The sequence below is a fragment of the Strix uralensis genome, chromosome 2 (genome assembly GCF_047716275.1).
Source record: "Strix uralensis isolate ZFMK-TIS-50842 chromosome 2, bStrUra1, whole genome shotgun sequence".
Lineage (NCBI taxonomy): Eukaryota > Metazoa > Chordata > Aves > Strigiformes > Strigidae > Strix > Strix uralensis.
Genome location: NC_133973.1, coordinates 13,753,623 through 13,780,393, shown reverse-complemented (window position 1 = coordinate 13,780,393; position 26,771 = coordinate 13,753,623). Strand labels below are relative to the sequence as shown.

Below are 26,771 nucleotides of genomic sequence, written 5' to 3'. Positions count from 1 at the left end.
CGCCCAGGCCCACGGTTACTGAGCGGAAGTGACGCAGCCCAACCCCTCCCTTCGCCGAGAGCTGGGGTGAGGCCGTCCCTGTCGCTGTCCCGCCTCCGGGGTGCGGTGATTGGGTGCTAGCCCGGCATGGCTCGCCGCCATTGGCGGTTCGAGCTGGACAGGCGAGGCTTCTCGGCGCCCGGGCCGCGCGTGATTGGGGCAAGCGCGGGTGTCGAGGCTGAGGTAGGCGGGGATTGGTAGTGCCGGTTGCCTCGGTTACGGGCGGCGGTAGCGGTGGGGATCCAAGATGGCGGAGGAGGCCGCGGGCGGCGGCGGGACCCGGCGCGGGGCGGTGGCGGGACAGCGGGAGCGGGACGAGGAGGGGGTGGCGGCGGAGCGGGGCCCGGGCGCGGCCTATCACATGTTCGTGCTGATGGAGGAGCTGCTGGACAAGCTGAAGCTGCTGAGCTACGAGGAGGAGGCGCTGCGGCGCCACAACATGCGGCCGCTCTCCAGGTGCCCCTCGCCCGCCCCGCCGGGCGGCTGGCGACGGCGCCCGGGGCCGCGGCGGCTTCGCCCGTTACGCGTTCGCGTGGCTGCGGGCGGGGGGTGGCGCCGCGTGGTAGAAGCTCCACGCGTGAGGGACCGCGGGTGCGGCGAGGGGCGCCGGGGCTGCACGGCCGGTGTGCGCGGCTGGGCGCGAAGCCGGAGAGCGGGCAGGCGGAGATCCCCGCCGGCGGGCACGCCGCTGTGGTCAGGGGTCGGGCGGGAAGGCTGGCTCCCGGCCGGCAGGGTGCCTGCGTCGAGTGAAAAACAGTCCCTTCGCGGCTTCCCCGGGGCTTTTGACGGTTTCAAAACGAGAAGTGCCTCCAAAGGCCGAGATGTGATAAGTAAAGCGTCACTTGACCTTCCCTGCCCCCAGTAGGTAACTTGAGTTGGAATATTTGCGTGACAGTCTATCTGTGCAAATTCTGCCCGAAATGAATTTCTTGTATTCAGAGTAACTCTTTGCGGGGTATTTGTAAGGGGGTTTGGACCCATTGTTTTTAAGTCTGTTTTTTCAACTCTAATACATACTTGTTTCACATGTAACAAATGATTATTTTTTTTAATTATGGTGGGAGACAGTAAACTTGGGAAACACAACAATATGCTCCCAACATCCACCTGCCCAAATAACTCTCAGATCAATCCATCAGTTTCAACCAGGCTCCACAGCAGCATGTCACACAGTTAAGCTTTCTGTAATTAACAGTTTGATAGGGGGGACAAAACATAGTCCAAAACAGAGTCCAAATTATCCTCGTGTTGGGAAGGAGGCTCAAATATGAGCTCAGTGGCTGCAAGCTGTTTTTATCCGGCTGTCTGATCATCAGTATATTTAGAGCAAGGAAGAAAACCTTTGTCCACCTTACCCAGCAGCCATGTCTGTAAGGGGAAGAGTGTGGTTCCGAGTCTCTAGTGTGCACACGATTCATATTTGGGGGGGGACTAACTGTGGTCTCATTTTATGGACTGAATTCTCATTAGGAGCACATCTTTCAATTTAGTGTGATCCAAACCAGATCCACTTTGTGTACCTTGCTCTCTAAAGTGACCCAAAGCACAGTACGTGAGGATGGGTGAGGGATCATTTCAAAAACATGCTCCCTGACTTACACACTGATTTGGGTACACCAGCCTTTTGCCACTCTTGAGGAATATGGGAAGGGGAAGAGGTGGGGAACTTTGGAGCAAAAGGAGCTGGATGTATTGCTGTTGACAAGAGTATTCGAGGGGGTTAAGAAGGGAACGGAAGGTGAGGTTACTGTGGTATAACGGCATGGATGAGGACAATATGCAGAAAGAGGACACATCTGTTTAGTCAATGAGGCTTCAGTAAATTTGTTCTTCCCTCCTCAGTAAAGTGCCATTCAAGTTTTCATGCAGTCACTTGATGCAAAATTTATTTATTTATTTAAGTTTAAAGAGGCATAATCATATACCCAAATACAGATACCTTTCTTGGTGCTATTTGTCTAAACTCCCTTTAATGCAGAGCAATATGCACTTTTAAAGCATTTTTCAATGTGTTCTAAAGTAGATAAAAGGTGAGACAAATCCATCCTGGCTTCCAATGTCATGGGTAAAGGTATAAAAGCTTTAGCAATGGATCATTTTAATTTCGTTTTTGATGTGGGCTGTTTGCTGTGTGATGTTGACAGTAGTTATCAATCACTTTTGCTAATCTATTCAGAGGATGTTTTTCAAATTTAAATCTTGTCTTGGCCTGTAAATCGCTTGCCCTGTGAAAAATGTCTGAGATTTAGCAAAATCTTAGGACACTTATGGTCAGTTATTGGCGATTGTGGATCTTTGACTTTTGATTCTTTTGAGCTTTTAGGTATTTTATGGAATGCAAGGGACATTTGAATGAATCAATTGCATAGGCTCATAATTAGTCAGTGGTGGTATTTTATAAAGTGATGGAATGGGTTCTGCATCCCTAAAATTAAATGGGAACAGAATTGAGCTCGTCATGATTTGAGACTGCTCAGGTAAATAAGAGGAGGAACTTGGGTTTATGTGGAAATGTTAATTTGGTGGTGTTTAACTGAAGCTGTAGAATCCTGCTGGCAGGAGAGAGGAGTACCCAGTTTCCATTTGATTCCTTGGAAATCTAATGTTGATTAATAGCTTACTCAGAGCAGGAAATGCATGAGCTGCATGTAGAAAACTTAGTCTACTGCAGTTGTGTCTTCTGAATTTAGTTCAGATGGATCACTCATTGAGAAAGTTAACGAAACTGCTTTCTAGCCTGTGCTGGCCTATAACGCTGTAAGAGCTTCAGGACCTCAAAATGTTTACCATTTTTTCCCCTTTTTAAACAGGCACTACTTCGCTCTGCCCACTAATCCCGGTGAGCAGTTCTTTATGTTTTGCACGCTTGCTGCTTGGCTGATCACTAAAGCGGGACATCCCTTCGAGCAGCCACAGGAATACGATGACCCCAATGCAGTAATATCAAATGTGCTCTCAGAATTGCGATCGTTTGTAAGTGTTGAACGTGCTGTTTTCCCAAGTGTATTTCAAGCACAAACGTCACTTCAGAAATAACAGAAATGACACACTTCCTCTCCTGTCTGATTATGTTCACAAGGACTGGACAGACTTTTCCTATCTATAAGTTTGTACTATGTTAATTAGTTAATTGGAAGTTTATATGGTCTGTACCTACTTGCTAATTTTTTGGCACTATGAAAATGGTCTTACAATATTATATATGATTCCAATTAGTTTTGTTTCACAATCTGTAAAATGGATTAAATCGGGCTTACTTCTCAGCAGTGCCACATATGTTGCTTATTTATGGTAATGATAATGTAAATAATAATTTAGAAAGATTTTATCTGGAAAGTTTACACAGTGTTTGTGATCCCGCTCCTGCCAAAGTGGGTGGTAGAATTCATAGTGAAGGAAATGGTTTAGAATTGTGTTCATGTTTTCTTCATCTTTTTTTGTTAAGGAGTAAAAGGTTGCATAAACTGCCAGGAACTATTGTGGGTTTTTTTCCATAAAAAACCCTGAAGATCAGGAAAGTATGTCAACTTATGGGAAGTATGATCTTACGGAAGATCATACTTCCCATAAGATCATCTGTGGCACAGCTGTGAATGGCAATAAGAACACTATTCTCTAAAGGGGTTAAACCATAACAAATTAAGATGTTTATTCTGCTGGACAACATTAAATAAACATAAAATATTTTATAAATAAAATCTGGAACAAACAAGGCAATGTTAAAAAGCTGGTCATTAAGTCTCAGTACCTGAGTTTCTCCGTAGCTGTTGTTACCTTGCCAGCAAGTCACTCGTGTGCTTGACCATCTGGCTCCCTTGCAGCTTCTGATTCTTCTGCGCCCTATAAGTATCCTCTTACGAGGTGCTTTTAAGTTTTCTACACTGCATCTGTTCCTTGGGTTTTTCCTTCTGTTGCCTGACTGGATCTGCACAGGGGAAGAATATGAATTAACGTTAGTAAAATCTTCATATACAGTGGGCACTTTGGTTTTAGTGTAAAAAATCTTGTTACCTCCGTGAGAGGAAACTTGAATTGATGAGTAGCCATTAGTAAACAGCATATCTCTCTATTTTAGGGAAGGCCTGTGGATTTTCCTCCCTCAAAATTAAAGGCAGGTTATGGAGAGCAAGTGTGCTATGTTCTTGATTGTTTAGCTGAAGAAGCCTTGAAATACACTGACTTTAGCTGGAAAAGGTATAGTATACTTCTAAGCATCCTTCCTTATGCATTGTTTTCCAGCAAACAAATGTAAGTTGCAATTGTAAAGACAAAACATAGTAATGACTAAAAATGTTTTACTTGATGTTTCACAAGATGCAAAATTCAACTAGGCTTGAAGCAGTGGGACCAATTAATTCCTAATGCAATTTCACACGATTTAGTCTGTTACCAGCAAGGATGAGTTTGGGCCATTATGACTATGACTGGTGACCTTTTTTTTTTGGTCCTTTTCCTATGCATAACTGCTTGTTAATCTGACAGTTGAGTTGAAACATTTAATGTCCTTTTAGAGCCTATCAATCAATAGCTAAATTCCTGACCTCTTCAGCTGGAGGTGTGCACAGTATGTGATCATGTTACAAATAGGCTCCAGTATTTTGAGTCTTTAATCCAAAGGAAATTTTAGGAGAAATTAGATGACAGATAATTTCAAGTATATGAACATTACTTAAAAAGTGTTCTTTATTTTATTCCTTCCCTCTGATGGTTTTTGAAATGGATATAGTGAAGTAATTTCTGCCTTGGAAATATTTTACCGTTACTTCTGTTTAGTACATAAATTCCACTGTAAGCTGAAAATAAGTCTCTGGTGACTTGCACTTGAATTTTAAGAGGTTAGACCAAAAGAGAAAACAAATCCAAATTTACTCCCCAGATGTACTGTACTTCTTGGCATAAAAACTAATCCTTGCTTTTAAGACAGTCCAAGGTACACAAAGACTTTTATGGCTGAGTGTTAATTTTGTTTAAGTGTGTGAGACACTAATTGCTGTCCAGTCATGTCCCACATCATCCATACGTCTCATGAAATGCTTTGTTTTGCTTAGGAGCAATTTACAGAGAGACTTCTATTTACTATGTTTAAAAGCTCTTTGAAACTAATTTCAGGCCAGCGTATCCAACAGAAGAGCTAGAAGAAGAAGAAATAACAGAAGATGATGCAGAATTAACACTTAATAAACTGGAAGAGGATGTTGCGGTAGGTTTACCTGACTTGTTTTGTTTATATTAGTATTGGTCAGCTATGAGGAAATTTTTACTCACTGCTCATTTTGTTTGGCTTTGTTTAAGAAGTCTTTTCTATTAGCTCTTCAATTGCCCTTTTTTCCTGCATCTCCATTCCTGCCTAGTCAGCTTCTCTGTCGAGTTTTTTGTTTCTTTTCAGATAAGGTCTTTAACTCTTCAGGACAGAGCATATGTTCATATGTGCATTTATAGTTAGTGTAAAGTGGAGAGGAATCTAACATTGCACAGATTCAGGATTGTTTGTTTTCTACTGATACAAGCTGTTGATGTTAAATGAAACTTCAGTCCCTGTTTACAGAATTGGGTAATAGTTGTTTAAAATCTGCCCAGCACTTAATTAATAGAGTGCTCACTCAGATTTCACTGCAAATAGGAAACAGTAACTTTGGTACTTAGTTGGTCTGAAGACTTGGGAACAGAGTAGATGGAAAAGAACAACTGGAAATGGATCATTTGTTTAAAAACACCAACAAAGACCTAAGTAAAGTTGCAGAATTGCTTCTGTAGACAAAGGTCATGGCAGCTCGATGCTGTATAGTCCATGAATGGAATGCCCATCATCTGACTGCAGAATACGGTTTTCTTTGTGCTTTGAAATACCTTTTACCAACAACGTGGCAATCTTTGAAGATCAGCTGTTTTATTTATTCCTGCTTTTTAGCTATAACAATTACAGTGAAGTTGTCATGTCTGAAACAGTCTATGAAATTCACCTGTAAATTCAAATATGCTTTTAGGACTTACTGATGGATAGATGTTGAACAGAAGTTGTTTCTTGTTGATTGACTTTCACAGAAGATTCTTTTTATGAGAGTTGGAATCTCACTGTAAACTGGGAGCGTAATGGGATCCCAAGACATTGTCATTTTCACAGGCCTTTGTCACTCTCCTCGACTCACTACTGCTGACTTAAACTAGATTTTTCTGAAGAGGGAAGTTAGCTGAAGACAAAGTGAAAATCACAGAAAGAAGTTAGTTTGTCATCTGATTTCTCCAAAAGCTGATGATTCTGTGCAAAATAAGTGTAGATCAAAATATTGAAAGCTGTGAGCCTGGAAGTGCTCACTTGCAGCGTCAGTAAATTACTTGAGGAGAAAACAATTTTCTGGAGTGTTAAGGCCCAGCAATACTGGATGGAAAATGCCACAACTAAGCCATTTTTATGTTCACATTTTTCAAGTGCTTGGGAAAAATTAGAGGTCCTAAAAGTTAGAAATAGGGTGTCAGTAATGTTATCATACGGTTCTGATTATAGTCCCAATTTATATGCCACAATAGTCAACAGGAATCTAACAGCTGAAGAGTTTGCTTCTATTCTTCCTCTTCTCACAGTTTTCTTAAGTACTGTGATATTTTTCTCATTTTTATTAGCCAAGAAAAATTCCAAACTTATATTCTTAAATTTCATACAAAACGCAAATACTGTGATGTGGATGTCTGGTTGCATTTTTATCAGCTTTGAAGTCTCCACAGAAAAAGTCTTGAGTAATTCTGAGAAGAATAAGAGACATTCTGTATTGCATGTTTGACCAGACTCAGAAATGTAAGCTGTTGACTAAAAGCTTTAAATATGAAAACAGTCAGCTCTCTGCTCTTTTCTATGTCTTGTTAAGGTCTAAGCTGTTTAAATTGGGAAGTGGGGACGAAACAGTTAACTAAAATACAGTTGAAACCCTTCAAAGAACCTCTGGATTCGCTCTCAGGTAGTATCTTAGGCCATGATTTTCACAACTGACATGTTCTATTAGCTCTTCTGAATTTGTGTGTTAATAAAACCATTGAGCTAGGTTTATACCAAGTGGACAATCACTTTTTAGAGCCCCTAATGTTTCTACAGGGATTAATTATATGCTAAGGTAAATTTTTTTCCACAGTCCCTTGTTGCTGCCAATATATTGCTATGTCCTGGATGTATTAGCTGTATCCATAATTAAATTTAGCAGTATTACCAGTAGTTAAATGGTAACGATGAGGTTCATCGATTGTTCTGGTTTTGATTTTTCTGAATAAAATTGATGAGGCTGACAGAGACGAGCTTAGTTCTGTAAATCTTGGGAGAATTGGGTAGCCCGTGTTAGGTAGCCAACAGGACCCATTGAGGCTGGGTGTGCAAGAAGATCTGCACAGTTTGGTTTCTCAGTTCTGATGACTACTCTTGTTGTTACGGTAGTGTTGTAATATGTTCTTGTAAGTGCTGCACAAATATGTATTGTCCATTTAGCAAAAGACAATCCCAATCTCGTCACTTCTTGCAAGTATTCAGGGGACTCGGGGCCAAACACGCCAGAATAAAATAAAGTGGTCCCTGTTAGTTAAAAACTAGGTAAGGTAGAGGAATAAGATCTCAGATTTTCACTGAGTCTTGAAGGGTTCTACACTAAGACCTGTGTTATTGCGGCTTTCATGATTTGTCTAGAAAGGAGGTGGATGATGAAATTTGACTTTGGTGGAAAAGATGGCTAACAGAAGACCTACAGAAGGACAAGGTGTATAAGCGTGAAATGCATGGGTGATAAAATGGCAGGTGAGATTCAGTATAGGTAAATGGAGCGTAATGCACAGAAAAAGCATCTTTGACTTTAATTATGCAGTGATGGGCTCTGAACTGATCATGGTCACTGAGGAACGCAACTTTGAGACTATAATAGAGAATTCTATAAAAACATCATCCCAGTGTGTAGTGTCATGGGCAAGAAAACAAATCAATTTGAACTGTATCATTCTGTGCCCTTAAAATGTGTCATCATTCTGCAACTCCAAATATGTAGTACAAACAACATCTTGAAAACTACATTCAGGTCTTGTGGTTTTTTTTTTTATTTTGATTTAGTTTGGTTTTATTTTTAATGCAAAGCTTTAGGAAGCACATACAGTTACCATACAACTATTGATAATAGCTCGTTTGATGTGAGAGGGCTTAGGTTTTGGGGTTTTTTTGGTTGGTTGGTTTAGTTTTTAAGTACTGTGGCACCCTGAAGAAAATGTGGGATAGCTTTAATCTTTCAGCTTGTCCCAGATATTGTGTCTCCTCATAAGATTTTAAGTAAATACAGGCTCCATTATCAAACTCTCCATGTCTTGTTTTGTTCAGAAACATGAAATTTAATACTCCTTGTCCTGTGCTCCTGCAAAATAAAATTATGGAGAAAGATTGTGCAATACTTACTGAGGTCTTACTTTGCAACTTTCCTTAAGGAAGAAGAGTCAGACAATGAAGAAAATTTTATTGACCTGAATGTTCTAAAGGCACAAACGTACAGATCGGTAAGTTGTTACCCATCAGTCCTCTCTTGAGACATTTTTTCATCTGTAGCAGCAATTTATTTCTGTTGGATTTAAATCTGAAAATCCTTGTATAGTCTAAACTTTAAAAAAAAACATTCCAACTGAAATGAATCAGCTTATTTAAAAAGAAAAATGTGCAGACAGTTTCTAAACTGATACCACTGCAAGGTTGCTGGAAACATTTGCAAGAAATTTTTGCAGAGACTTTTAGGGAAACATGGTGTTAGTTTCTTGATTATATTTTAATTCCCCCCCTGCTATTTCTGGAATGTATTATAACTTCCTATTATATAGATTTAATTATTTTCAATTTTAAATATGGTGAGAAGATCTATTTATTTTAATTCCTAATCTTTATGAATTCAGAGAAAGCCGTTAAAGAAATCTGTTACATCTGTAGTCTAGATCATTCTGGACATAAATGTTTTTTTGAATATGAACACTAAGCCATTTTAAAATGATTTATAACAGTTTTCACTGTGCATAATGATGGCATTTCATATATAAACTCTGTGATTTTTACACAGGACATGAATGACACTGCAAAGCAAGAAGAGATTTTACAGTCCACAACAGACGCAGCAGAGTGGAATCTGGAAGTGGAACGTGTGCTTCCACAGCTGAAAGTTACAGTCAGGACTGACAATAAGGTATGCAAAAATGGATTTGCGTGTGTACTTATGGTGATTAAAGTGTGATTTCAGTCAATGTTGTTTACAATTTACAATTTTTTTCTTTTGTCTTGTGAAGAATTGTGAATAATGGGCTCTCCAGTGCTATCTTGTCTGAACCTTTGTCACTTTGACCCTAGAAGTAATAATTTTCAGTAGGGGTTTTTTCCAATATTGTATAAGAATAATTTTTCCTGCTACTTACAGGACATCTTACTACAATATACTTATTACCATACATTTATAAGGTGGAAACTTCTTAAATCATTAAACTATTCCAATGTATTCACACTTCTGAAAAATTATACTCTCAGTTTAGCAGCTATTAAAACAGCTCCCTGGAAGAGAGCTGATGAACTTACCTTTCAGCTGCTCCCTCTGTCAACAACATGAAAGGCTGATTGTATGGAATTCATCTTGCTGAAATTTACATGACAATAAAGTAGGTCTGTATCTCTGATCTAGTCATCATGTGCTCTCCTTGTGTTTAGCAAAAAGAAGTGAGTACTTTTCGACTGATTTTACCTACCTGTCCAGATAACTACCTCAAGATGAAATTCATAATTTCTTTAGAAATGTATATTTCTCTCCATAATCTATTTCAATGAGTCTAGCAGCTTAGAAATAGACATCTGTCTTTGGCAAGTCCAAACTTAGGACCTATTCCTGGCATTGCCATAAGCATTCTTTCTAGGAGGTTGTATCAGTGCGGTATTGAAATTGCTCATTTGCAGTGACCCAGCTAGTTGGGGTGTTGGAGCAATCTGCAGCAGCGATACAGAATTCAATGAAAGATAACTGTCTTGCCAAAAATAGGCTAAACTCTCAACTGTCTGCTCAATTGCTTGCCTGTCTTGCACTATACTGCATTCTTCTGCGTGAAGAACTGCCTGGTTTGAGCCACCTTTCTGTGATCCTCAGCAAGCCCATCTGTTACAGAGAACATGATACTTGATTCTCACAGTAAGAAATCAAAACTTCATAAAGACATACATGGAAGATTAAAGCCACTGTAGGAACTGAGGTTTACTAGCTTCCAGTTTAATGCACCATCTCTTGGCTTTAAGGCATATGTCAAAATGAACATAAAAACAGGATTTTTCTTTTTCTAGCTTCTGTGCTTTCATGCTTTCAGAAATAACTGGAGAGAAGTGTTTGAGCTTTTTTCGTTCTACAAAAAGAGCATCATATTATGCTTCCTAAGCTGTGCACGTAAACGTAGTGCCTGGAGAGGGTTAATGGTATAATCAATGGCATTAGAAACCAGAACTTTGTAAAGTCCTGGGCAGGGGTGGTAGGGGTGTGTGTGTGTGTGTGTGTGTTGTTGGTTTTATTTAAACTCCAAAGTTTGGCAAATTGTGAACAGTTGTTACCAGACCAACAAAAGATCTTGAGTCTGCTGCAAACTTAAAACTCAACATAAGCACATTTTCTCTACTAGCCTTTGTTTTGTTCTGGAAGAGAATAGCGGGCAGCAGCACAGTTGTAGACAGCGGGTGAACCTCATGGGCTGAAGAGCTGTTGGAGATGCTCGGCTGGGCAAATGATGAAAATGCCTGTGATTGAAGGGTGGCACATATTTAAGTGAGCAGCTGGTTTAAGCCAGGATTTGGTTTGTACCTGTACATTATCAGTGGCTGTTATCCTCCAGAAGCTCTGCGATCGGGAATTCTTGCTCGGGTGCCACAGCCCAGACCCATGTGCCTGGGGACCTGCACAGACACACAAAGGAGCCCGACATGGCCAGCTACACAAACTGCTGTAAACAAGGCCCTGTCTTCAACAGCACTTGTAGGACTCCCATAAAATATAAGAATAGACAGGCCCTTCCTCCTCTTCAGCTAATTAAGATTGATGTTCAGTAGTAAAAGCACACGCCCCCTTCTCTCTAGATTCACAAGCACATGCACATTCATGGATCCCTCAACTATCAGCATGGTCCTTTTGTCTGTCTGATCCCACTGATGAGGGTTAAAGGTTAAAACAAAAAGAAATATTTCACAGGACAGGGCCTTGGGAGGAGTTAATAGGCTCAAAGATAGTAGAGCCTTGCAAAAACAAAGAGATAAAAACAGAAGAAACCTTGAGGAATAAGAAGACCTCCCTTGGTCATGTGCTCAGGGAAACTGTAAGGAATGCCCAAGATGTGTCCTTCAGATGAACTTAGCTCATTATAATGTGAAAACCACACCTCCTGATGAGAAGAAGCCTCCTACTCAGATAAGACCCCCGCCCTTTGAGTTGCTCAGGATAATAAAACGACACTGTAACTTTGATTCGAGAGGAGGCATGATGTTAACCAATGAGGAACTAACTGGTAAGAAACTAACCAATGGTCATTGCATTAAACGTGTGTTCGCGTGGTCTGAAGTGTATGAATATGCCACTTGCCTGTGTGCGGTGTGCTTGCTTTGTGGAATTACCACCTAGCACCCATCTCTGCGGAGATACGGATTAAACAAGTATCTCAACTGTGTGTTTTTCAGCTCATTGCACACCAGGTAAAAAAACCCAGATTTTGGGACAACACCCCTGCCTGGATGCTGGGCCCTCTGAACTGTTTCATGGCTCTTCTACCTGCTGGTAGTCCAGCTTGATGCTTGCCAGCAAGCAGATGCACACGCTCACGTGCTTGTCTTAAGGGCACTCTACATTTGTGGGTCCCCCTCAATACCAGCATATACCCTCTGTGGGCCTCCTACCTAGGCCTGGATCTAGGGCCTACTACTTGACGGTTAGTTCAGTTTTAAGTCTGCTGTTGAATTTTACACATGCGCAGCAGGTTTAAGGAAGATGCAAACACTTGCCTGTCCCCACCCCAGGAATTGGCACCAGCAGCACAGGCTTGTGACCCGCAGTCCCGCTCCAGCTGTTGGCACCAAGCCCCTTGCTTGCTTTAATCACACCAGTCCTTCCCAGTAGGTAGATTTTGGGATACAGGCTGATCCTGCCTTGGTGGCTAAGACCCTCACGTGCTCCTGTGGCTGGCACTGAGACCCCCCTCTCTGACTGCAGACACCACAGGCCTGGGACATGCGCAGCCCTGCTCTGATGCCGGTTGCTGGCCCCGTATCCCCTCTCACCAGCAGCTGGCACTTAGTCCTTGCAGCACTCCTACGTGCACGGGATGGAGAGTGAGATTGCACAGAGGGCTAATTAAAAGAGAATTTATTAAGAAGATAGGACAGACTGCAGTGATCAAGCACAGGGCTCAGACAAGTGGAGTGACTGGCAAGAGTTACACGTGACCATCCCCTTGTATATCTCCCTCTGTTCTCTACTTTGTTCCCCCCCAGTCCCCTTTCCCTGCATGTTGCTTTATCTGTCCGCATAATTGCACCAACTCTCCTCCCGAATACCCAGACCCCCCAGGTTTGCATTCTTATCAGTTGCAAGAGCCAGGTTTACCTTCTCTGAAGTGATGCTTGCAGTTTCTGATAGCCCATCAGTTAGTGTGACTGATGAGCTTTGTTTCTTGTCCTCATCTCCCTTAGTGTTTGTCTGACAGGTCTGTGTCTCCACAGGTTTTGTTTATTTCCTCCCCCTTTTCCTTATCATCCCATTTTAACAAGGTCCTTGATCACATAATTGTACTGATACAAACATTCTCACATTCCACATGCCCTTATCCATTAGTGTAACTGGCCAGGTGCATTTCTTGTTACTGCCTCTATTATTGTTTGTAGGTCAGTTTTGTGCCCCTCTGTGTTTTGCTTAGCATCCTTTTTTGACAAGGTCCTTGATCAGATAATCTTACTGAAGGAAACGCTGTCACCTTCCACATATCCTTACAGTACCTATTTTACAAGGAAGTCTCCTACAGTTTGATTTCAAGCGATAAAAATTTATCAACATCACTTTTTTTTAACACCTAGACCAGCACAGAGGGAAAAGCTTAAAAATCTTAGGAATATTTTTTAGCATGTTCAGAAACAATACTGAAATAGCAGTAATTCTGCAGTGCTGCTACTCTTCTTTGTTTTGAACTCACAGTGTCTGCAGCTGTGCTTTGTGTCTGGGAGATGTAAAAAGTTTGCACTGATGAAGAAAAAAATTGTGATAAAGCTTGGGAACTGGAATTGATTTCTAAGTAAAAGATGTCTACCTATCAAGTTAAACCAGCACCTTTTCTCATCCCCCATCCCTGAGTCTATGTATGTTTCCTATGGCCTAGAAGCTGCAAATAATTTTCCCCCTTCTAATTTTGTCCCACTATCAAAAACAAGTTTAGGTGTTTCTGCCTCTTTCATTTCCTTCTGTTCTTCTGATAATAGTAAGGGCTAAGTAGAAGGGGAAGATCTGATAGTCTGGAACTGGTAGGTGTTGGGTGTTGGAAGGGCTCATTTTGTCGAAGAATATGCTGAGCTAGTGCAGCAGTAATCAATATTTTCAGTATTTGTGCCCAGAATGGTTTCTAGCAGAAATAGTTCCATGAAGATCCAACTCTAAAAAGCCTAGCTACTATGGTATCGGTGAGGATGTCACTGTTTGTTTATGGATCTGAGTGTCACATGTAACGTTCAGGAGATTTATAAATTGTGTCACTTCAAGCAAGTGCCTCTGGATATGAACATGGCAGTGGCAGAATGATACGCGGTAATAGTATAAAAGAGAACTGACCCTGCCTTGCATACCAGCCTTTGTTTAGTAACCAGAGAAAGATAAAAGTTGTACTTACCTCCGTTTTGGTTTGTGGCATCTTTTTTAGGATTGGAGGATTCACGTAGATCAAATGCATCAGCATAAGGATGGAATTGAATCTTCTTTGAAAGAAACTAGGGTATGTCTTGTATGTGCAGAATATTTCACTGATCTGTCAGCATTTTTATTTCTCTTTGATATACGTTAAGAATTAAATTGAGGGTTTTTTCTTAATTTTATTTGTGCTAATGCTGTAAAACTAAAAAGGGAAATGTACAATAATGATGATCAGGGGCAGCAGGACTGGCAAAATATCTTGTGGGAAAGCGTTGTATATGTGAGGATTAACAGGGATATTAGGGTTCATTAACGTGTGCATTACCGTAAGTACATCCTGACTACAGAGGACATAGAATAATACAGTGCTGATAAAAAAACCAAAAACACTGTTAAATGCTGACATTGACATTTGTAATTGAGGGGGGGGAGTGATGGAAGCAGTAAAGCTTGAAATATGTGTTTTGGAGGTGGGCAAGCCAGAACACATTAGGAATAACTTTTTTGTTGGCTAAACACAGCATTTCTGTACTATTTTTCTCTCTCACTTGTAGGCTTCCATATCCTTTCTTAATTACAGCACCATTTTAATACTCTGCACATACTATCTGTATACTGTCAACCCACAGAATATGATTTTCTAGGGTTACCTTGACAAACTCCATAATGAAATCAGCAGAACACTGGAAAAGATCAATAGCAGGGAAAAGTACATCAACAATCAGTTGGAGCACTTGGTTCAAGAGTACCGTTCAGCACAAGCCTTGCTGAGTGAGGTAATGCACTGATCTTTTGTCGTTGCCTTCTCTAGTATTAACTTGCTATTAAGTGAGGGTGAAGGCAGAGAAGACTTGGAGGAGTTATCTGTGAATTCTGCTGTTGGATATAAAGCAGGGGACATGTTGATTGGCTGTCAAATTATATAGTTTTTAAGCTAAACTAGCAATTTTTATTCAACTATTCTACAGGGGAAAGTAAATGGGTTGTGCCTGAATATTATGTAAATCTGTTGCCAATTTTCAGCAGTTAGTAAATTGCTAGTTCTGCTTTCCCTGTAAAGTTCACACATCTGTGATGAGTAGAAAAACTATAGTCTCAGTCCAGCACTTATCTCATATATTGATTACTCGTGCTAATGTGCACAAAGCACTCTGATTACTTCTTCGCTTCATTTAGTTTTTATGCCAATAGGGTGCTGTTTGAGAAGCTTTTTGATCCCTTAGTTAGTAGGCCTGTATGAGCTGCCGTTTGGCTAGCCCTCCTCTTTGTGGGCCTGATCTTAAAATAAGGCTAACAGGATTTGACCTTTGTGCTTTCTTTTTGCCTTACTGTTAAGCTTTAAGAAACTTCAAGATGATAATTTACTGTTGATGAAGTATTCTGGGTTTCAAGATTCAATTCTGGCAAATTTATGTTTATTTCCTCATGTAAATGATTAGAAGACATACTTCTTATTGTGTATGTATTAGGGCTATTACAATTTTTAAAACTACTTTAAATTTTTGAACAATAGTCATTAAAGGGGCTGATGTTTCAAGCCTGTCCTCATAGTGCTGTAAACATCATTGGGACTGTGGGAGAGTTTCTGCAATTGGGACCTGTGAGAGAAAGTTTTGGTGTTCTCTCTGAACTATCTGCATACATCTCTTCAGCTTTGTCATTACAACAAAAAAAAAATAATCTTTCTTTCCAGGCTAAAGAGAAGTACCAGGAGGGAAGTGGAGGAGTAACTGAAAGGACTAGAATGCTTTCTGAGGTAAAACACATCTTCACATAATTTCTTTTGCTATTTTAAAACAATCTTCAGAGAGTTGGCATTTAGTGTTTGTGGTTTTATGAACCCAGCTCTTTATGATTTTTTTCTCCTGTTAAAGATTCATCTCTTTGTTTAGTGGAGGCAATCTAGTCCAGTCCCTAAACTTTAAACCCAGGCTGCTATTGATTTTCAACTTGTGAATTTGGGCAAACTATTGTGAGCTCTTAATTTCCCCAGTTTGTAAAAGAGGGTAAATGTTCTGCGTTTTACAACCTGTGTCCTAGAATTATTGAGGATTAATCATGTCCATAAATTCTTTGGAAGAAGAAAAACTTAACTCTTATTTTTAGTGAAAATTAACAATTTGAAATTTTCATCTTCCGAGCACTTAAAAGCATTATTTGACTAAACAGTAACTTTTCCATACCAGTCAAATTATCTTAATACCTAAAACTGTTTTTCTACTGTTTGTTGTTTTTTTTCTTTAAATCAGTGCTCTGACAAATTGAAAGAAAAATCCCCAGACTCCTCTGCATCAACATGCTGAGTGTTTCTTGGCATTTCATTTAGAATTACTGCCTATTTCTAAATATTTCAACCCTTTGTCCAATTCAGAAATTATTTTTTTAATGACTCTGTTGTTTAGGTTTGAAAAACCCACTTCACTTATTAGACGATAAAGCGTCTGGAATAGTCACATAAAACAGATCTCACCATAAGAATGTGCTGGACATTGTAAAACAAGTTTGAGATGTTTTAGAATAGAATAGAGTAGTTCAGTTGGAAGGGACCTACAACAATCATCTAGTCCAACTGCAGTAGGTAATACAGCAGTTTAACGAGAGCTTTCTAGCAAAGACTTCTGAGTGTATGGATTCTGCAGAATTAGAGCTTCTTACTATTCCACTCCCAAGGGAGTAAGTTTGAAAAAGGGAGCATCTTACGAAGACTTCAGATTTATAATGTGTTTGCGCTCTGTAAGTTATTAACTGATTAATAATGGTGAATGTTACTAGTTGGCAGCCTTCAAACTATGTAGATGCAGCGGTGCTTATGTGAGATAAAGTGGACACATTGGATGTTACTACTGATCTTTCAAGCATGCAATCAAATCTCAGCCCACTTGGCAATACCAGTACCACTGTAGGTGCGCAGTAAAATACAGCGATGTTTCTTTTTTGTTACTGAAAAGGCTTATTGAAGCCTTAATGAAGGGCTATTTTTATATCATAGGCAAAAATACTGAATTATTACCTAGACTGTACCATAGAATCATATATTTGTTTTTTTCTTCTTTGCCTACAAAGGCAAACTGGAGGATAGACAGCCAGTGCTAAAATGCACTTTCATCCTTCATACGTGCATTTTACATACCCGTACCCTTGCCAGCGCCAGCAGGCTTGACTGCTGCACCTTCTTTTGCTGCAGTGCTGTTTCTCGGGTTTCCACTGTAACCTGCTGAAGTCCCGACGCTTCCAGAAGGGCAGCTGGCATGGTCATTTGGTGAATCTTGGTCTGCGGGGATACTGCTTCCTGTCTTCCACCCATCGTTGTACCACAACACTCACACCGGTTTTTTTATTGGTTTGGGATGCGCAGATTCGCAGTAACACCATGCTGTTTGGCCAACTTGTTATTCTTTTTGCTGTAATTTTTACATTAATTAATAAAATTAAAATTTTCTTAATGTTTGAAAAAAATCGTTCCTCCTTATAAAACTCAGACAGATTAGTTCATTTTTTTAACTAATGCAGTTATTCAGCAGAGAATTTTTTTGTTTTCTTTTTTTTAACTTGACATTCATCTGGTTTAATTAAGAAAAAAATATCTATTTTAAGATTACAGAGGTATTAGAAAGAGTAAAGCAGGAAACAGAAGAGAGAGGAAACAGTATGACTGATGGTGGTAAGTATGTTTTTGCCTCAAACCAAACACCTGCTTTCTCAGTGACAGGTACATAATTTGTCCTTTATTAAAGAAAAATAAACCAAGACTAGAATGAGTGACTGGTCTAAAATATCAATATTAAAATTTTAAAAGGTGTCTAAGAAAGTCAGGAGTCTAAACATCTTTGAAAATGCTACCTAAGTCTGCAGAAGGTAAAGATTCCAGGATTTCCCCCTTCAGTAAATTATTTGTAAAAATTGGGAAAAAAAGGGGGTTTATCTCTGCTTTGAATAGTTATCAGCTCACTGGAAGAAGTTCACACATTACAGGTTCAAGCCCTTTTACTCTGAAATCATTACTGGCAGTAGCTCTTAGATTCCCTGACTAAGGCTGGCTGGAGTTAGTGAGAAAATTCATTTTGCTGTTTTGATGTTTGGACTTTTTAAATCTTTACCTATTTAAAGTAGTTTGTCTCAGACTCGTGATTTGGTTTTTGAGTTTTTTGCTGATAAATGCATTCTGTTGCAAATGTATAAGGAGTATGAATGCAGAAATAAATTGATGCATGTTACAGTGGGGCTAAATATGCAGGCTGTATTCGTATTTAACTGTAACCATTACAGATAGTTTACTTTAGTAGTTGTGTTACTGTTTAAGGAAATTTTGTGCACCCTTGCTTCACTGTGAAGGAGCTACTCAGCTGCTTGGCGACACCTTTTCTGTATGATAGCACGGCCAAGTGTCAGGATAAAATCTAGAGCCCAGAATTATAAGGAGCAATATGATGCAGTAGCATCCCTAGGGTGATATTAGTGGGAAGTGAGGGATTAGAAACAAAGTATGGAGCCCAAAATATTTTAATAGCTTTTCACAGGTAAGATGACCTCCTGCTGAAGGTGTCCTCGGTTCTCTACCAAACCCCGCGTCAGGTATCGGGATGAGGCTTTCAGCTGAACAAAACACATCATTGACAAACCTACCTTAATGTTAATGCACATCTTTATGCAGATCTTAGATGTCAAGAAGACAGCAAAATTGTCATCACCTATTTCTATCTTTAAAGTGTCTTGTATATTAAAAATGATGCATCAGTACAATCATGTCTTTAGAGTAGAAACGCCCTTTTGTTCATTCAACTCTTCAATTTTAAGGAGTGAATTATAGAAAATAATGCTTTTGTGTTAAGTAGCTGACAGAGTTGCACTGTTTATCTTTGTTTTGAACAGCTCCTCTAGTGAAGATTAAACAGGCCTTAACAAAACTAAAGCAAGAAACCGTTCAGATGGACATACAGATTGGTGTAATGGAACACACGTTACTCCAGTCGGAGCTGAAAGAGAAATCCAATATGACTAGAGATATGCATGCAACAGTGATTCCAGAAGCCACAGTAGATGCCTATTAAAACTGTTTGGAGCTGACTTGGTTTGCCCAAAATAGTTTTCTACCATTTGCTTTTTTGTTAGTTTAGAGGTTTCCTTTTTGTTGGAGGAGGCGGACGTTCTTTTTTCTTATTTCCTTTTTAACAAGATGCTTGTCATGCACTTTTAAGAAGTAACGTGCACACTTTGGACTGAACATGGAGCCACATTTAGTTTTGTGCTGTAAAGATTTACTGCAGATGCCTTCAAAATATACTAATAAATTCTTATTAATGAACATGTCTCTACTTCATTGGAGAATGTTATATAGTGTGAAAGTCTATAGAATGATACTGGCAGCCTGTAATCTTGATATTCTATAGTGCTGAAAGAAAATTGCTTGCAAAGGACTTGAAAGGAGTTTAAAATGTCTGTTATTGCCATTTACATACATTTAGTATAAAGTATTTAATTGATGATACTGAAATAATACAGCATTACCCTTTCTAAAATGCTGGGTCAAAACTGATACCAGCTGCAAGTAAATTGTTGCTTTGAATTGAAGTTTATGAAATAAGCAACAAACTAATGTTTCAATAATAGTGGCACGCTCCTAGGGCAGCCATGCACAAATTTGTGAATGGACAACCACCCTATTCCTCACTCTTTTTTTTTTTTTTTTGGAGTGGTCTTCTAGACAGACCAGTATGGATGTTTTTTGTAATCATTTTTATTTTTACATTGCCTCTAACAGAAGCAATGATAACAAAATCTGTATAAGACCAAAGAATGTGGGAACTACTGTTTGGAAATTACTGTTAGTTTTCTAATTTTTTTCCATGTGTCATGTTCCAGAGTCACTTTGTATTAGCATTGGGTCAAACACTCCTTTCATTTATAGTATGTAGTAGAGTTCTGTGGACATCACTGGGATTATTCTTCTTTTCCGTTCTTGTGTCAGAACACCTAGTTTTGATCTCTGTTAAGGAAAAATGTTGCCAAATCTAGTTGTGTAATACAGAATGAGAAGAAAAATGTAGGAGGAAGGGGTTGGAAATGTAATGGCAACTGGGAGCTCCCTTTGTCTTAGTAAATGTGTAGGTAGGGAGTGATTCTAGTCATTATTGGTAATGAAGGAGTGTGGAACAAAGAAATACCTTATTAAAGTACTAGTACATCCTTTTGGTTACCATTGTTCATTAGCCATGGACAATATCGGTACAAGTCCAGTGATATTAAAATCCTCCCCTAACTTCTGTAGGCAATTCTATTCATCTTACAATTAATTTCTCTCACTTAAAGGTGAGCAGTATTTTGCAGAATCAGTGGATCAGTTCTGTGTCTGAAAGCCAAGACGCTTGACACAGTCAGTACCATGAGACGGTTTCTTAACTTTGTTGTGCTTCAGTATTTCATTTGCCAAAAAGAAAAAGCGCTAAACCCATCAGATTTTAATAAGTGAAAAGCTGTATGAGAATGTCAACCGTTATAATTTACCTGGGCAAGCAACAGCTGAAAATCTCTATGAATCACACTGGAAATCGGTTTCCAACTTCTTTTGCTGCCTACCTATATCCTCCCACATACAGCTTAAATTAGAAAAGTTATTATTCATGTTCCCTTTGTTAGGTGGTGTTGCTACTGCATATTTACTTTAACAGTGGGTTTACTTCAGCTTAAGATAAAGCAATCCCCTTCTGCATTGCCTGCAAAGCAGCTCACTGACGCTTTTGGATTGCAAATGTTGTGCTGTATAAATGCTGTTTATGTAAATACTTTCCAAAAAGCCCTCCTCCTTCATGCTAATATAACAAACACAATTAATCAAAAACCTTCCCTTATGAATTGAGCCTCTTATTCTATTAGAAGTGAATCTGTTGAGACAAGCATGGCCAAAAACCCTCTAATGTGGTAGAAAAATCTCCAGAAGAAAAGCTAGCCTCCTTTATGCCAAAGTAATTCTAAAATAGCGTGCTAATTATATGTAATTAATCAACATTATTTTCACGGTATTGTCTGCAACTGCATTAATCTAAGCAGGACGCTTCTGTTGTCTCAAGAGTGATACGTGGCCCTTAACTGTCATGAGGCGAAGAATGGCATTTGCCCATTCCGACAGTGAAGCCACTTGACCCTGCTTTGAAAGCAGTCTTACTGATCCAGCAAGTGGCCACACCACTCTCCTTTAAAAGCGTGAGGAGAGCAATGAGGTCTGTCACGAGCAGCCTGAAAGGCTGTTCTAAAAAAGCAATTATCTGTGTAATTATTCCGCTGCTGGATCAGTGCAGGAAGCAGAAGCCACATTAAATCACTTGATTCACATTATTTCACACACTGCTCATTATCTAATGCAATGTCGGAACTGAAGATGTACAAAATGAAGGTGTCCCTAAGTAGGATACACGTGAAGCTGTGCTGTGTGATAAAACAGTGTCTCTTCTAAAGAACATTTGGGGCAGAAGGGCTGTTCCTAGGAGTTAACTTTTATATACAGCTCTCCTCTTCCAAGGTATCTTCACATTTTCAGTCCTCTGAACTACATCAGCATGGAGGCACGGTGTCACTGTTACGTGTCATCTAGAAGCCAGGTGGAAGCTAGCTGTAGACAGATCCCGGAGCAGCACAGAGGGACAAACAAGGAGTTTCATCTGCAGACTCTGGTCAGAGAAGGAGATGGGTTTTGTCCTTGCTGTGAGGACTGAAATAGTTCGGTCTCATGTGTGAGCCCAGGGAGAGCTGAGACTTGGCTCTTGGAGACACATGGCCGAGGAAGGCTTATCAGTAGCCAGCCTACTCTCCTGCATGTACTTCCAAAAGCTCCAGAAAAGGAACACTAGCAACGTATTACTTCTTTCTGAAGCTCTGAAATCCCTCTGAACCTTGTAATACGACTCTATGTCTTACTTCCCTGGGCTGTCTTATCTCTAGGCCAGGAAGTAAAGGATGCAAGTGCCCTGCTAGGAGCTGGAAGTCGCCTTAGTGCTCGGTACGCTATTAGAGGTGCTGTTCGCAGGCCGGCCATTCAGGATGTTTGAGTGATGTTACATGCATTACCATCTTTAATAAATAAATTCCAATGCCCATTCTCTTCTAATGTCAGCAGATGGCATGATTTGCTGAATATTATGGGCTGTTCTGGTAAAAATTGCAAAGTAAGGGCTGGATTTTTACCTCTTAATCCAATTCTCACATAGAGAACCTTCTGTGGAGTGAGTGACTTAATATTGACATTGCGAGAGTTGAACAGTGGCTTTCAGTCATAGGCCGAGAATTCAGTATTTCGGTAATGACACAAGTTAATCATCTGCGCTTGCATCGGTGAGTGCTGTGCAGGAAGGTGAACCAGAAGGTCACATGAATTTGGGGAACCACTAACTGTTACAAACTACTTCCAGATCCAGTCAAAATATTCTCACTCTTTTCTGATGGCATGAAAGGCCCTTCCCTCTTTGACAGAGAGGGACTTCAAGGAGAATTCTTTCTCGAAAAGGAAAACAAATGCCAACCTACTATTAAACATTGCCACTTTTTTTGGCATATAGCTCTGCTGTGCACTATGACATACAAAAAAATCACTGCTAATTGTAAGTTACAGTAAGAGCAATTAAGTCATCTCTGTGTGACCTATAATAAAGACTAGGCATAAATGAAGAGCCTGTATGTGAACACTTCCAGCTTCTGAGCTCTTTGAATTTTGCGTCCAAATTTTGCAGCCTGGGCTTGTCTCCAAGTTTGGCAAATGTTAATTAAAAAAAAAGAAGAAATTAGTGCGATGCTGTTTCTTTTCACGCCGGCTCTCAGCCCGCTCCCTGAATGTCAGTGCTGCAGTGTGCCTCCACGAGGCAGCTGCACGTGTGTGCGCACACGCGGCGCGCGTACTCCTGCCTGTCGCTGGGCCGAAACCAGCAGCAGGCTTCGGTGGCATAACGGCGTGCCAGTGAATACCCTGTCCCAGATCCTCCAGCAGCGCTGCTTTCCACTTTCAGGTTGATGTATTAATGTTTCAGGAAATGGCTGGGTGATTTCTGACAAAGGCTTGAATTAAAACTTGGGAAAAGCCCGGCCCATGATATCAGTACCTGTGAACTTAAGTAAACAGAGGATAAAAGCACCAGCTTTTCTGCATGAATACTGTTCATAGGTGGGGAGTTTCCACAGGAAGCTCAGAGATTGCAAAAGTTATTTTTGTCTGCCATTTCCTCCTCTCAATGTATTTCTCCCTTCGACAAACACCATGACCAGGGCTTTCTCAGGTATTAGCTAATACTGAGCTATTATTGCTCCAGGGCTTGGTGTTGCTGGAAATGTCTGTCTTTCAGCCTCCTTAGTAACAGCCCTACCATTTTGCAAACAATTATTCCCAGGAAATGCTGGTATGAGCAGGGCTGAGAGCTTTTTATTGGGAGTACATAACAATTGGAATAATGCTAGTCTTTCACTTACTGGCTAGGTTTACTCTGTTCTTTTTCACTCCTGGTCTTAAGTAATTAAGAGTGGTTGTATCTCAGTACTCCATCCCAGAAGTGGCTGAGACAGTCACACATGTCTTAGCTACCTGTTGTAAAAATCAACAAATATGAACATTTTAAGGTCAGAGGTACAGAATAATTATTTCTAATAATATTCCTCTCAATGACTCACTAATTGCAATTGTTCATTCAAAATATTTTCCTGTTTCTGTGGCTTTCAAAGGATGGCAATATTTCAGATGACATCTTAGTGTTGTTTAGTAGTGACATGAAGAATTAAACTGTGGGTTGTAAGCATCCCCTGGACCAAAAGTTTCCCATCCCTCTTCTAGTTTTACGGCTGAAGTTTCCCACTGTATCTTGGGAGGGGGACTTTTGTAAGGTTTTTGAGAGTTCTCTCTATCCTCTCAGCATTGCTGGTCCATGAGCATTTTACCTCCTTTCAAATAATCCATTTGGGAAAGAATACAAGCCAGTAATCAGACCAAGGGAGCCAGGCCATTTGTGAAATTTTGCCAAAAAACTAGTGCCAAAAAGTGGTGCAGAAGGTTTCAAGAGGTTTGACAGCATCTGTTGATCATCGTTTCCTTTGTTTCAGGAAATGCACAAGTTCCCAGTATAATGGCAGGAGGAATTTCTGCCGAGTTTGACAAATGCTAATCAAACAACAGTAAAAACAATGCAAACTGTGATCTTCAGAGTGTCATTCGTTAATTTAGTACAAATCTGTCTGGCAGCCATTTCATTACAGCCTGTAGAGTGCCCATATTATAAGCCCAAGTAAAACATACCTGAAGATTTTTATCATCTTCAGCTGTATCATACTGGCAATAAAGAATAAAACATCTTGTTCTGAGAAGACTTCGTTCCTGGGGCAGAAAGGTATACTCTAAGTGCGGCAGGTTTGGAGAGGTTTTTTGCTAGAAATACTCCAGTACTCTGACATTTCTGTTTGAATAAGAATGTACTTAATACTGTGTTTGGATTTTGAGGTCTCTGTTGAAAAACAGAATTGCAGCTAACTGTGTTTAGAGAAGATAAACAATTGAAAGTCAGATTTTCTCTCAGTTGTGAACAGGATTGATATACAGTTAACAAATTCAAATGGATGGAATGAAAAAGCTTCCTTTAAAAAGCTCTTGTGTATAATCTCTGGTTAAATATAGAAACATGCCTTCACTTAGTTATATTCCCTTCATTGCTGCTAGTTAATCCTCATCCCTCTCAGGTGCACAGCATACTCCTCGGTGATGATACTTCCTGCCAAATACTTGAAAGTTTGATATGACCCGAATATAACTGATGAGGTCAGTCTGTCTGAGCTTCTGCTAACCTGGGTGGAAACTACCCGGTGTGTCTCTGTAGAGTGCCACGTGTAAGCAGCCACTGCCAGGAGGCCTGCTGACATCAACAGGAGACCAGAAGCGGGAAGCTGACCCCACCAATCCTATCATATAAGCCTTAACTCCTCTACAGAGTATTTAAGAAAACCCTGTAGGAGACTGTAGAAGGCCGGGCTGACTGAATTTGCAATTACAGCTACATGCAGAAGGAAGGCGAACACCATGGTGCTTGTCACCCTTCTGCTAAAAGCAGCTAATCAAAACTCAGTGTCTCGCTGATTGCTCTAATCAGGGGCAGGAGAAAGTGGTGATAAAGCCAGTTGGTAACTTCTGTGCCCAGAATGAATCAAGCTAAAAGCAGAAAATAAAACACAAGCTGCTCACAAATTCAGGTCTTCTCCTGGTAGATTTGATCTCTTGGCTTGTTCCTGGGGTCAGGCTAAATGTTCTTCTGAGTCAGGATTAGCTGTTGTACCTCACTTGTTTTTTTCAGATCTACACCACCTCTCTTCATACATGGTTACCTTTATGCCTAAAGCCTCAGAACTCTGGATGGATCTGCTTCTCTCTTTGTCAGAAGAGACATCTTTGTGGTGCAGCTTTCAAAACCCCTTATATTTCAGCCACCTGCTTCTGGAAAGAAACTTCCTTCTTGTCTGCATCTTGAAGAGCTGTATTGATACCCAGAGTTTCAAAGCAGCTTAACTTGACCTTTATCAGCGTAAGGTTTGGCTAGAAGGAGGGAACCTTTCATTTGTGAAAAAAAGATGTTCTCTCCAGGGGTGGAAGAAAAGGAGAAATGCGAGAAGATATGGCCTTTAGAAAGCTATAATATTCCCTGTAGGACCCAGATTTTTATCCAGTGGCTATATATTGTGGGGTGTCTCTGAACACCTGAATTTGCCATTCCTGATTTTAGCGATGACTCCAACATAAAGCTTCAAGAATATAGCAATGGACAGGACCCATCGCATACAGAAAGATCTCTCACCGCACAACAGTAGACTAAGTTTGCATCTGAGAAGAAACATGGCATTTATTTTTCAGTTACTCAGAATACAAAATACCAATTTATCAGAGTGAGGGACCTTCTGACAAGCAGAAGAGAGAGCTTTTCTGTGATGCAGAAAATGCAACAACAGTAAAGGGCAATGAAGTCTTTTCATGACATTCCGTTTTATATTTCATCCCAGAGAATGCCGATACCTCCTTTTCACTGTCTTAAGTGTGCTAGCTCCATTATACAGATCCCGATCTTTAAACCCCGCTTTGGCAAATGTATCCTTTGTGGCACTTCTGTGATCGATTGTGCTTTACTCAGTGCCATAGTTGTTTACAACATGCCACAGTCTTCCACTGGGTGAAAACACATTTATTACAGACAATGGTGCCAGTGCTGATCTGTTCTTATTGGCCATTTGAAAACAAAAGCCACACAAAAAGGCGTCTGTTTTCAGCGGCTGCTCAGGTTAGTACTGGAAGTCACTTCTTGGTGCTTTTCAGCCCGTGTTGGAATACAGCTGCCCGCGCTCAGGGTCCCCTTTCATTCGGGACTGCCTCCCTAGGAGAAGTGTCACGGTGGACTCGGTTTGGGGCTAATTCTAGCACTGACCTCGCCTTTCACAAGCTGTGCAGGCAAGATTTCACACTGAGTCATTAGAGCCCTACAAATGGTTTATACAGTTAAACAGCCAAAAGTGTCAAAATGAGTCATATTTTTGAAGTGACAGTTGCTATTTTGAGTGGCTGTTTTGCATTACATTTACCAGGACACCCAGGAACCAACGGTGTTTAAGCTTTCCTGCTGATCTCTGTTCCCACCACATGACCAGCTAGGGCAGTTATATCACTCATATTGTGGAGCCACACCTTGCTCTTCCCCAGAAATCATATTTCTGGGCGTACATGTCACCCAGTCAGGAGGAAGTGATGAGGGTTTCTACGAAAAGTTGTTTCAGGCAGAGAAGGGCATTGCTCATACGCAGTGCCTCTGCCTTGCAGAGAGCTGAAAACAG

The 26,771-nt window shown here is 40.4% G+C and overlaps 1 protein-coding gene across 2 annotated transcripts; it reads left to right on the top strand.

Annotated features, from left to right (window-relative positions):
• Window positions 1-166: 166 nt before the first annotated feature.
• Window positions 167-19,242, top strand: IFT57 (intraflagellar transport 57). 2 transcript variants are annotated; one of them, XM_074856456.1, is made up of 11 exons: window positions 287-495; window positions 2,850-3,012; window positions 4,115-4,233; window positions 5,149-5,239; window positions 8,482-8,550; window positions 9,099-9,221; window positions 13,951-14,022; window positions 14,585-14,716; window positions 15,634-15,696; window positions 17,535-17,601; window positions 18,810-19,242. In XM_074856456.1, the coding sequence occupies exons 1-11, from the start codon at window positions 287-289 to the stop codon at window positions 18,986-18,988; spliced, it is 1,287 nt and encodes a 428-aa protein (XP_074712557.1). In that variant the 3' UTR covers window positions 18,989-19,242. The 2 variants fall into 2 exon arrangements, with proteins under 2 accessions (XP_074712563.1, XP_074712557.1); XM_074856462.1 differs by lacking the exons at window positions 287-495; window positions 17,535-17,601; window positions 18,810-19,242 and adding exons at window positions 167-222; window positions 17,125-17,500.
• The last annotated feature ends 7,529 nt before the right edge of the window (window positions 19,243-26,771 follow it).

Excerpts from the sequence above, each read along its gene's own strand:
- IFT57 (XM_074856456.1), top strand. The coding sequence starts at position 287 with ATGGCGGAGGAGGCCGCGGGCGGCGGCGGGACCCGGCGCGGGGCGGTG. Across the intron at positions 496-2,849 it reads AACATGCGGCCGCTCTCCAG|GCACTACTTCGCTCTGCCCA; the intron begins GTGCCCCTCGCC and ends CTTTTTAAACAG. Across the intron at positions 14,023-14,584 it reads CTTCTTTGAAAGAAACTAGG|GGTTACCTTGACAAACTCCA; the intron begins GTATGTCTTGTA and ends ATGATTTTCTAG.